The 11,678-nt window shown below is 40.2% G+C and overlaps 2 protein-coding genes across 5 annotated transcripts in view; one reads left to right on the top strand and one right to left on the bottom strand.

Annotated features, from left to right (window-relative positions):
- The first annotated feature begins 768 nt into the window (after positions 1–768).
- On the top strand, positions 769–3,268 carry SHISA3 (shisa family member 3). Its single transcript, XM_056489643.1, has 2 exons — positions 769–1,063; positions 1,902–3,268. The coding sequence occupies exons 1-2, from the start codon at positions 769–771 to the stop codon at positions 2,351–2,353; spliced, it is 747 nt and encodes a 248-aa protein (XP_056345618.1). The 3' UTR covers positions 2,354–3,268.
- A 3,883-nt stretch (positions 3,269–7,151) lies between these two features.
- The window catches only part of ATP8A1 (ATPase phospholipid transporting 8A1), a 91,406-nt gene continuing 86,879 nt past the window's right edge, over positions 7,152–11,678 (bottom strand). For all 4 annotated transcript variants that reach the window (XM_056489726.1, XM_056489725.1, XM_056489727.1 and 1 more), the window contains one exon: positions 7,152–11,634. In XM_056489726.1, the coding sequence (XP_056345701.1) occupies positions 11,537–11,634 (98 nt within the window). In that variant the 3' untranslated portion in view covers positions 7,152–11,536. The remainder of the gene's footprint in view (positions 11,635–11,678) is intronic.

Genomic DNA, 11,678 nt, shown 5'->3' with positions numbered 1-11,678 from the left:
GGGTGACTGAGGGTGTGTGGGTGTGTGTGTGAGTGTGTGAGAGTGTGAGTGAGTTGTGCGAGTGTAAGGGTGTGTGGGTGTGGTTCTGTGGGTGTGTGTGAGTGTGAGAGTGTCTGAGGGTGTGTGTGTGTGTGGGTGTCTGAGGGTGTGTGTGTGAGCGTGAGGGTATCTGAGGGTGTCTGTGTCAGTGTGAGGTTTGTGAGAGTATGTGTGTGAGTGTGTGTGTCTGCGGGTGTGTGTGTGTGTGAGGGTATGTGAGGGTGTGTGTGTGAGGGTGTCTGAGGGTATGTGTGTGAGGGTATGTGAGGGGGTGTGTGTGAGGGTGTCTGAGGGTATGTGTGTGAGGGTATGTGAGGGTGTGTGTGTGAGGGTGTCTGAGGGTATGTGTGTGAGGGTATGTGAGGGTGTGTGTGTGAGGGTGTCTGAGGGTATGTGTGTGAGGGTATGTGAGGGTGTGTGTGTGAGGGTGTCTGAGGGTATGTGTGTGAGGGTATGTGAGGGTGTGTGTGTGAGGGTATGTGAGGGTGTGTGTGTGAGGGTGTCTGAGGGTATGTGTGTGAGGGTATGTGAGGGTGTGTGTGTGAGGGTATGTGAGGGGGTGTGTGTGAGGGTGTGTGTGTGAGGGGGTGTGTGTGAGTGTCTCCGCGGGTGTGAGTGCTGTGGGAGCTGCCCCCAGCCCCCGCACGCGGCGCAGGAGGCCCCGCACCGCACCGGGGCCGCCCCCTCGCGCCCCGTCGGGGCGGGCGGGCGGGCGGCGGTGGCGGGGAGATGGCGGGGCGGCGGCGGGCGCTGCCGCGGCTGCTGCTGCGCTGCCTCCTGCTGGGGCTGCTGGGCGGCGGCGGCGGGGGCCAGCCCGGCGGCGGCGAGTACTGCCACGGCTGGGTGGACGGGCAGGGGGGCTACCACGAGGGCTTCCAGTGCCCCGAGGGCTTCGACACGGCGGCCGCCACCATCTGCTGCGGCTCCTGCGCTCTGCGCTACTGCTGCGCCGCCGCCGAGGCTCGCCTGGAGCAGGGCGGCTGCACCAACGACCGGGAGCCCTCGGAGCCGGGAGTCACCGCCCGTGAGTGCCCGGCCGCGGGTCCCGAGGCGGGGGGAGACGGGCCCCGCGGAGCATCCCCCGGGCCCAGCCCGGTGCCGCGGCGGCTGCGGGGTCCCTGTCCCGTCCCGCGGGTGGGCTGGAGGCGGGCGCGGCTCCAGGTGCGCTCCGCGGTGGCGCCGGGACAGAGCGGGAGCCCGGGGTGCCGGGGCCGCAGCTCCGCGCTCCCGAGCCATCCCTCCTGACTGGAAGGCGCACTTGTATTTTAAATTCGCACCGGCAAATTCTGCTGTGTCTGTCTAGCTTTACTGCTCCCGGAGGTGTCAGAGGCCCCGGTGCTCTACGCGCATAGCCCCACCGTGCGAGTGGCCGTCAGTTTCCCAAACAAAAGAAATCCGGCAGCGCATACGGAGACTGGTTTCCCAAGTCGCACGTTCTGCGCTTATCTCCCACCTTAGGAAAGGAAGCAATTTAACAGCATCTGCAGCATTTGAGCTTCGTCTGCCGATTAAAGCTGTTACACTGGAGAGTCCCGGCGATTTGGGGGATGAGAGAGGGGGGGAGGAGTGAGATTCTTGAGCTATACCTAACAAGAACCAGCGAATGGAACACGATGTAGACAGGTTTTACTTTTGGTAACTATTAAAACTATCAACAGGAAGAATTTTTTACTGGAACCTACAGGGTTTAAACTGATTTTGTTTCACTTGTGATGGTGCTCTGTCTTCTGAGCAGGTTGGTATATTATAGGGACTGAAATGATGTGAGTTTTCATAAACACTGTGGAATTTATTTCTGCACAGAAGACCTGTTACTTAAGTGAGCTAATTTGCACGGTTTTTCTCCTTCTTTCTTCTCCCAGAACCAATCTACGTTCCATTCCTCATTGTTGGATCAATATTTATTGCCTTCATTATCGTGGGCTCGCTGGTAGCAGTTTACTGTTGCACATGTTTAAGACCTAAACAACCCTCGCAGCCAATACGTTTTTCTCTGCGGAGCTATCAGACCGAGACTCTTCCCATGATCCTGGCCTCCACAAGCTTCAGGACGCCATCCAGGCAGTCCAGCACCGCCACAAGCTCCAGCTCGACCGGCAGCTCGGGCCGCAGGTTCTCCTTCCCCCGGGCAGAGCCAGGCTGCCTTGTGGCGTCCTCACCTCCACCGTACACATCTGGCTGCTTCCAGGCAGCCCACGCAGCCCACCTGACCCAGCCATCAGGATTTCTGGTGTCTCCGCCGTACTTTGGGTATCCTCTCCAGCCAGAGCCTGCCCTGGCTGGGAAGAGCTGCTCTGATTTTACTCAGAGCTGAAAGAAGCTGTGGAGAAGTAATGCAGCCTTTGCAACCACAGGGACTGCTGCTGGTGGGTGTCACACTGATGTGCTCTGTGGCTGCAGGATTCAGAACTGTTCCTGTGGGTGAGTTGCCCTTGAAAAATGAGGGGTCTCACTTGAGACTGCATTTCCCAAACTTGGACCACACTTAAAAAGGAATTGTAAAACACTCCAGAATGTGTTCAGAGACAAGTAAAAGAACCATGTTGGGACAAAGGTACTCAGTGTTACAAATGGCATTTTACCCTAATGCAGTTAACTTAGTTAACAAACAGTGGCTGCATGCCACTGATAATAATCAGACTAATTCTATAAAGCAGCAATAAGTCTGAGAAGTAAGAAGTAAGAGAGGAGTAATACTTGCTAAAGAGGATCCTTGAAAACATCTGACTGCTTACCACTTCCATGAGCAATGAAAGTAAGAGGAAGAATTTTATTAGATATCAAATTGTGGAGGTTTTTTAAAACTATACATAATCTACCTGAATTGACACTGCATATTTGTATTAGTAAACTTTAACAATGGTAGAGAAAACTAGTACTAATTAGGCTAGTTGAAGATCAGACAGTCCCACGCAATCAAATTATCTGTGAGGAAAGCAGAATGTATTCAGCAGTATCACCAATAACTTCTCCACATAAATAGTGTTCTACTAAAGCATTCTTCAGAAGGAAGTATTTATTGTCAGCTTTTTGCTCAGCAAGTGTAAGTTGGACAAACTGATCATGAAGTTCTGTTTGTAAAATTAGCCATGTATAAAATGTAAAGATAAGTTTGTAATTTAAAATGTATTTACACCATTGACATCACTAATTATTTAGTAGTAACATGTAAAAAAATTACCAATAAACTGTGTGGTTGAAATGTTTCTCAGCAGTATGACTCTGTACAGGTAGTATTTGTTGAATTTGGTTGGTGTGACTCTTTTGTATTTTTTTCTGTTAAAATAGTTTATTCTGCTTTTTAAAAAAGATTTACAACTTTAACTGCACCTGTTGTGCAGATTTAATATTATACAGAATTCTGGCTATATAGCAAAAGAACAGATTCATTTGTGTCTTTTACATGCAGCTGCATGTAAAAAGTGAAAAAGTGGTGAAAACGATACTGATTAGTTGGGTATTTTAGATTAAACATCCTGCACTAGGAATAAATTTTGTTTGCCCTTCTACATTCCTTCACCTAAGTAAACCAACAAACCAAATGGAAGAAGAAAAAAAACCATCTAAACCAAATACATGCAGTAAGCAAATGGAAAATACATAAGAAAAAAAAATTGCAGTCATTAAAGGGCTTCTCTGTATACTTATTTTTGTGAAAAACGAAGTCATTCTGTAGGTCAGAATCTGCAGTATCAGAGGCTGAGCTTTCCTTTTTTATCAGCCTCCAACTCCCTGTGTGTGTATGATCTGTTGAAGTACTTTATAGCTAATCTATTTAACAAGTAGTTTGGAAAGCCTTCATTGGTTCTTTCTCAAGAGTTGAATAATTTTTTTCATAGCAAATACTTAGCAATCAGTAGCTATGACAAAAATATTTCAAAATAATCCTTTAAATAAGTTTTTTTACTGCACAATTAGCATTATAATCCAGCCGATTACTGCTAGAAATGCAGTTTCTAAGCAGAAAGACAAGTTCTATATGATGTTTTAAGTAATAGGCCCTAGCTTGAATGCTGTAATCATTAATTACAACCCAAATCATGATACACAGCTGTGTATATGTTTTGCAAGATACTAACAATTTGATTTTGCAAGATACTAAAAATTTTAGATTTAGAGTATTTGGGAAATTGATTGAAAGCTATATGTTCTGGCCTGTAATTTTATTGTAGAAACAATCTTCAAGGAAGGGGGCAAGAAAATTTTTGCTTGCCTTTGATTAAGTTTCATAGGACTCTTCTCTGCATATTTTGAATGGCTATGAATGGGACTGTTCGTCAAGTAACTTTCGAAAAATCATTGAATATTTCAAGAGGTATCAGCTGTCTTGCTCAGAAGCATCCTGTGAGATGTGCTGATCACTCGTATACAGCAGAAACAGCAAACCAACTGTATTTTTTTACAAATTATAGCAAGTCTCCAATTAGAAGAAATCTTCATCCAGTAAACCAAGGCAACACAGACCCATTCTGGAAGCAGAAACTTCACTTTTAACTAAGAAGGGGCAATTTATGTACCTTTAAAGAGTGATTATTCATCAGAGCCACTGACACAGGTGCTGAGTGGCTGAAATTCAGTTTTTCCTCAAAGAAAGACTGTACACAGCAAAGTGATGAGTTTGGCTCAGTCACTGCCCGTTACCATTTGGTGCTGTACTGGCCTGGCTACTGCACTGTGATGGTCTCACAGGGCTCTGCAGCCAGTTAATAATGTTTTAACATAGAGACAGATTTTTGCTACACTTGCATGCAGCCTTAGAATTTAATGATTCTTCAGCCTAAGGAGAGCTGTGAAGTTTGCCATGTAGCAAGAAACAGCCTAGCAGCGAAGATCCCTCTGAACCACCTCCTTTCTTCCCCTGATGCTGCATAATGGATTTGTCCTGATGGAATAGGTGAACTTGACACACAGGAATAATTTAATTGAATCAGACTTACAGAAGTCTGTAAGTTTATAGACTGCTAAGTACTTCACAGATCAGTAGCCAGACTGCAACGAATCCTGCAGATGTGGTTCTTAGGGTGGGAAAGATCAGGTGTAGTTAAAATAGCTGTACTGGGCTACCTGTAAAAACAGCTGAGGTGGGCATTATGCACCATCTGCAAATAAACAGACAAGAAACTATAAACTAAAATAAAAGAAAAAAAATCTATTATTGTTCATGTAGTTGCAGTAGCAGTGACCTATATAGCTGAAGGGAAAGGAGGTGGCCAGGATACAGCCCATGGATAGAAACGCTTTTGCCTGTGCCAGTAGTTTCCGACCCAGATGGATTTGGTGTGCAGACGAGAATGCTGAATTTTCTTCCTATTGGAAAGAGCCTTTTGGCACTAGATACTCCTATGATTTATAGGAACAGGAAATTTTCCTAAAACTTGCAGACAGAACAGAAATGGCATTGTGATAGCACTTTAATGACTAATGAAACAGTTTGAAGGGCTGGATGTATGCTTGAAGCAATTGCTTGCTATCAGAAGTAACATTTACAGGCAGTACTTGCTTCACTACCTTGTTAACAAAGTAGATTTAACTATTTCTTTTGGAATTCTGAACTCAGTTCATACTCCTTTTACTAGCACTACACCAATCTAAAATCAAAATGAAAGAATATTCACATTCATTAAATTGATTACTGTCATTCACACACGACGCAACAAATACTTTGATTGCCATTAACTGGCAATGACTTAGATGAAACCCAAGCCTTCTGTGGATAATGAGCAATAGCAGCATGCCATTTGTTGTGTGTTTCCAAAATTTGGGATTCTGAAGTGTGTATCTCCAAAACGCATCAATACTTTCCAGTGCTAGGAAAAACATTACAAGTACTTGCAAGAATGTCTGAAGGATTCTGTTTGGAACTAGGTAAGCAATAGAGTTTGTGGCTATGCAAACTCATGGATTATTTGTAATACTAATCCCACTGGAATAAAAAAAAAAAGCAGCAATTTAAAAAGTATTTTGTCATTACTGCTCAGTTACAGCTTGACACAAGGACATTAAGGAACACAAATGAGATGAAGTTTTCCAGTCCTGTTTTGCTGCCTACTGCAATGGGCTGTCTGGACTTGAACTCCTCTGAACAATGCATCTGCTTTTGAGGGAGCCACTGCTCCACAGTAGCACATAAAGTTTTTGATTCACAGTTACACTGAGGCTATAATTCCATGCTATCCTGTTTTCATTAGCAAAGGCAGACAAGGAAATGCTTTTCTGTTCTTTTTATTCTTTCAGCCTATGACTTGTGCCAATCCAGGGGCCGGATACTGTGTATCAGGTTAGTGAAATTATTTTAGCTTCAAAATAACGTTTGCTGTAAGAAAGAAGGGATAGGATTGGACAGGGAGCCAGGATCATTATAAACCGATTATAAACAGAATAATTTCATTGGCCTCATGACTGCCAGTATAATACAGGTGGTAAAATATGATGAAATGGAATATCCCTAAACCAACTCTTCTACTACAGACTGGATTTTGTGAAACTAGCACCATCTAAAATGCATGTATTATCAAACCTGCTTGGACAGAATACAAAATAAATTAATTGTCTAGAGTATATATAAAAATCAGTCACCCATCTACTACCAAAACTCAGTTAGGGTTTGGATATACTGATTTTTTTCAGAGGTGGGCTCTGTTAGAGGAAAGAAGTATCAGCCATTATCAAAAGCAAAGGACACAGTATTTACCACTGTTGTCTGAAAAGCGAGGTCACATTTCCTTATTCTTACTCTTATCATTCTTGTACTGCAAACTTCTCTTTCAAAATAGGGTATCACCACCAGAGTAAGTTAGGGCATGGGTGGAAGTCTCTACATTGCAGACTCCTGTGCTCCTCACTGTTTTTTTTTTTCTTTTTAAACTTTTCTAGACTTCACATGAGAACTGAAAAAGACATCTCAAAATAGGTGTTTAATAAAACAAAAACCCAAGAAACTTTAAACCAATTTTCTACTTTTTCAGTTTACCATAAAAAACACAAGAACTCTATATTTGTGAAGTACTATTTCTGCTATAACTCACTTTAAAGAATTAAAACCCAAGAGTGATGAGGTATGTTTTCCTTGGAAAGTAATCTCTAGCATTTCCAACCAGTCAAGTCAACAAAACTTCTTAATTTAATGGCAAAGTTTATTCATTTTTTAACAATTAAAAGACAAAACATTTAAAATTTGCAGTTCAAAACATGCACATTCACCAAATGCCAAATGACATTTAACACTGCATAGAACTGAATGTGTTACTAAAAGAACTATTTAAAAAACACAGTGCATTTAACATCCAGTTAAAACTAAACCTGAGAAACTACCATAAACACCAAGTCAAAAAATCTTCATTCATGCAGCTTCATAATTTCCACAACAGTTTCAGCAGTAATGGCTTAGTGGAGCTGTAAAACCTCACCTTATCTTGAATGCAAATTTTGCTGTTTCAGACTGACCGCTTTCTGCAGCGGTTCATACATATCAAACACTGAAAATTGTAATGAAAAATTTTGTTGAAGTAGAAAAACAATATTAATGCATTTATGGCTTCTATGCTGCATTAAAGAAACACCAAAAAATATGACTTTAAAAAAACAAAAAAACTTGTTCTGGTCACAGCTTTGCAATTACAAATCACACTCTACACAGAAATACTTTTATTTCAGTATCAGCCTTAAAAAAAGTGCCCAACTTTGCACATCATTGCTCAGGTGGGTCCTCCTCATACTCAAAAGCAGTCCAGTTGAACCCTTATATGAGTAGTGGTTTGCATAAGCAGGAACCAGGTTTGGAATGCTAAAATATTCCTTTGTTTAATAAAGATCTATTGGTTAAAAGCGAGGAAACCGGGCGAGCGAGGGCACAGAGGGGGAAGGAGAAACTCATTTGCTGAGTTTTGTAACCAGTGAAAACATCCAGTACCAAGGAAGCTGAACTGACAAACTCATTTGCTCACACAGCACTAGCTTCTCAATATATTATGAGCAGACTTTTAACGAAGGCATTAAAAAACAGGGATCAACAACCACCATGCATCGCCTCAGAACACTTAGAAATAGTGCCTCATGCAGACAGAATGATAAATTCATCAGAACTACAACTGCTTTTACACAATACACGAGAAAAAAAGGGAAAAGACTTTTCTCCTTAAATTTAACACATATTCCAAATTACTCATCATTCAAGATGGGTTCAAATGTCATGATATACATCTTAAGACACTTAATGCTCATCTTTGTTACAAGGTGAATTTTATGGATGAGTGTGGACATATAGGAATCTTCAGCTATCTCTCAGTGTTTCAAAATATTTAATTTATCATTTTATACAAATAGAATGATGACTAAGTATAAATCTGTTGAAATTGCTTTGCAAAAATATGTGTAAAATTAGGAAATGGCAAGAAAAAATTCCAGGTACAAATTGTCAATAGGTTTGTTAAAATTTGTTTCCAGTTACTCTTTTGAATAATTTATATATATATATATATGTATGTATATATTTAAAAATAATTAAGCAAAAGTATTTATATAAGATACTCGATTTTTTAGTGGCACAGATTCATCTTTCAGATGGAAAATTTTATAATAACTTGCAGTGCACATGAAACAGATGGAAAAATCATGTGAACTCTCTATTTAATTCACTTTTGAATTTTCAAACAGTAAGAACAGAGGCATTGTTATGAGCATTTCCGCCTCAACTGTTTTTTTTTCCTCTAAACAAACACCAGCAGAATCCCCTTATTTTAACAAAGACATGACATACTAACAGGATGGAAATAGATTATGTTTCTGTGTACTTAACATGAAAATAAAGTGCATATTGTATACTTGGCCTGATTTAAAATGGGCACACAGAGCTAAGATAATTTTATATTTTAAAATGGAATTGTAGGAGCATTCAAAACGCACCGTTTTTTGCCATATTTGTCTTTTTTGCTCATTTTAAGAAGTAGTAGCTTTCAACCACTAATTACCAGAAAAAGTACAGAGACAGGAGAAAAATTCATCGAAAGTAGCAAAAAATGCACTTTGTGAAATAGTACTTCTGAAAGGATATAAGCATGACATGCTGTCTTACAAACCTTTAAATTGGTCTAAATTTAGGATCTTAGATCTGTTTCAGTCACTCGCTTCCTTTTTAAAGTAGTTAATTTGGGATGTACTGTGTGTTGTTTTCTTCAAACTGTATTACAGTGGTAAGACAGAATTTTATTTCATAGGAAGAATAAGAGATCATGTAAATATCTGACTGTATATATTTCACAATGTATTCTAATCCGTATCTGCATAATTAGCAATTCAACCAATTAGAAGAGAAAAAAAAAAATGCCCATGAACAGAGCATGCATGGATTAATTTTATATGAGTTAAGTACACTGAAAGATTGTAAAGGAGCAACAGTGTCATGGTTAATTTCAGAAATGTTTTGAAGTTGGTCATTGTCCCTTGGATGACAGAAAATAGGGATCCCTATTTTAGGAAAGTGCATGCCCCCAAATTTTTTCTTGCCTTAGGTCAAGTGATTTGGCCCTCCCATATTGATCCATCTATTTATCTATGCCTGCAATGGCTTTTCTGAAGGCAGTCCTTGTCTGCATGACTGACTGGCAGTACTGTTTCTAGTGGGATACATTCCCTTTGTCCTTGTGCCTTCTGTTTAAAGATCACTCCGGGCAAGTGAGAGGAAGACACTGTGTAACACACACATGAAATGCAGACTGCCTTCCCACTGGTACACCTTCCTAAATATGTACCTTCATATAGTGCCTTTTGTTGGGCTTTCTCTGTATTTTTAAGTTTCTCTCAGCATGGAGAATAAGAAATTTGGATAGTGAGATTAATTACATGTTAAGCGTTTAGCTAGATGGAAGGCAAGGAGGTAAAGTCACCTCTAGTAAGTATATGACAAATGGAGGGCAGAGAAAAGATGGGACTGGATGACTTGTTATGATTTGGAGAGCAAAGAGGAAATACTTAATTTAACAGGTCACTGGGGATATAGTTGTTCTGCTTTTCCATCTGGTTGATCTCCACTGAAAGAAAAAAAGTGATCATTCCTATGCAATGCATAAAAAATTTACTTAACAATAAAACCAACTGCTACTATAGAAAATTGTATTTTTAATGTAATTATGGTGGCTTTTTAACCCAGAATTAAACATGGACTAAAGAATTGCAAGAATTAGCTAAATTTCAAAGTTCAAGTAGCTTTTCTTAGTTTGAAACCTGATGGTTGTTGGATGGTAAGTTGAGAAATATCAAGTATAACTATTTAAAGAATATATCACGATGTTCTCATTTAATACCTCCCTCTTTTTTTTTTCCCTCATACCAGGTATGTATCATTCTATGCAGTCACTTCCTCTCCATTTTGATTAAAGGTGAGAGTATGTAAGTATTCTGCATGACCAGTAAGTTGTAAAGAGACTGCTGCAATGTATTTCACACCTTTATAGGAAGTGACCTTAGTGCAAATTAACCAGTATATACCACAGACTAGCGAAGGGCATGCTTTGCTCTGTATTTCAGTGTATGCATTTCAAACAATCTTAGTATAAAAATGTTGAAAATTTGATTAATTTTAAAAAATAAGTTTAAACAAACTTTCATTTGAACCTACAGTATAAGCAGATACAACTAAGCATCACAAAAATAATTAAGTTTGCTAAAGGGAAGTAAGGCAGAGAAATTCTTAAAAATTGAATAAAGTATTATGTGTACTCCATTATACAAGTTGGCAGCCATATTCAACATATGCAATACTAAATGAAAATAAGGGGAAAGCTTGTATAAGGCCGAAGGTGCAAAGACTTGCAGTTTTGAAAGCAAATGCCAAAAAGGCCACTCAAATTAGACTCATTTTACCTTCTCCTCAAGTGTGGAGACTCAAGCATGCAGTTCTGAGATCAGGACCAGAGATAGTTTCCTTTCAAATTGTTTCTAACAGAAAACATTTATGGAACTTCTTTGGCAAATGTTTTTAGGTTAGTTTGACACAAACATCTATGAGCATCTTGACTCAAAATCTTTCTTAAAGAAGGAGAATTAACACCATTAAGATACTGGGTTTTTTTCAGCACTTGTTGAAATCAAAGGCTTGTTATCAACTGCATTTAAATATATTAACACTTAAAAACCTTCACAGATGCTAGTTGATCTGTCAATGTAAAGTATGTTTAGCAATCTGACCACTGCCCTTCTAGTGTATGACCAGTATTGATTCAATTTCATTGTAAAATAAGCAAGCTGGCAAGATACAAGGTAAATTCCAATCTGTTTACAAAGGCTAAGCAAATACTTGTTAAAAATTTAGAGATGGTGTGTTACAGTATAGTTGCACAGTGCTTATGTCTACTGAATACACAAATCCAAACTTTATGGAACAAGACCATCATAGATCTTTCAATGTCTGATAACTGGACCATGGTCGCAGCTCACAGGCAAAGATCCAGTAGCCTGTCTCACAAAAGTAACAACTAAGGCCTAAATATCCTGTTGTGTTCCTTCACCATTCCTCAGGCCTTTGCTTTGTGGTATCATAAGCTCTTATTACTTCAGACTGGGACACAATTCCATTTTCATCTTGAGAGAAGGCGTAGCCATCTGCAGATATAAAGCAAAAGAGAAATAAATTATGTTTTGATCAG

Source organism: Oenanthe melanoleuca, chromosome 4 (genome assembly GCF_029582105.1).
Source record: "Oenanthe melanoleuca isolate GR-GAL-2019-014 chromosome 4, OMel1.0, whole genome shotgun sequence".
Taxonomy (NCBI): domain Eukaryota; kingdom Metazoa; phylum Chordata; class Aves; order Passeriformes; family Muscicapidae; genus Oenanthe; species Oenanthe melanoleuca.
Note: the sequence above shows the minus strand (reverse complement) of the source record. Positions and strands in the feature narration are given on the sequence as shown.

What these genes read in the sequence shown, in the direction of transcription:
- SHISA3 (XM_056489643.1), top strand. Translation starts at nt 769, where the DNA reads ATGGCGGGGCGGCGGCGGGCGCTGCCGCGGCTGCTGCTGCGCTGCCTC. An exon ending in GGAGCCGGGAGTCACCGCCC is followed by an intron (nt 1,064 to 1,901) that starts GTGAGTGCCCGG and finishes TTCTTCTCCCAG; the next exon opens with AACCAATCTACGTTCCATTC.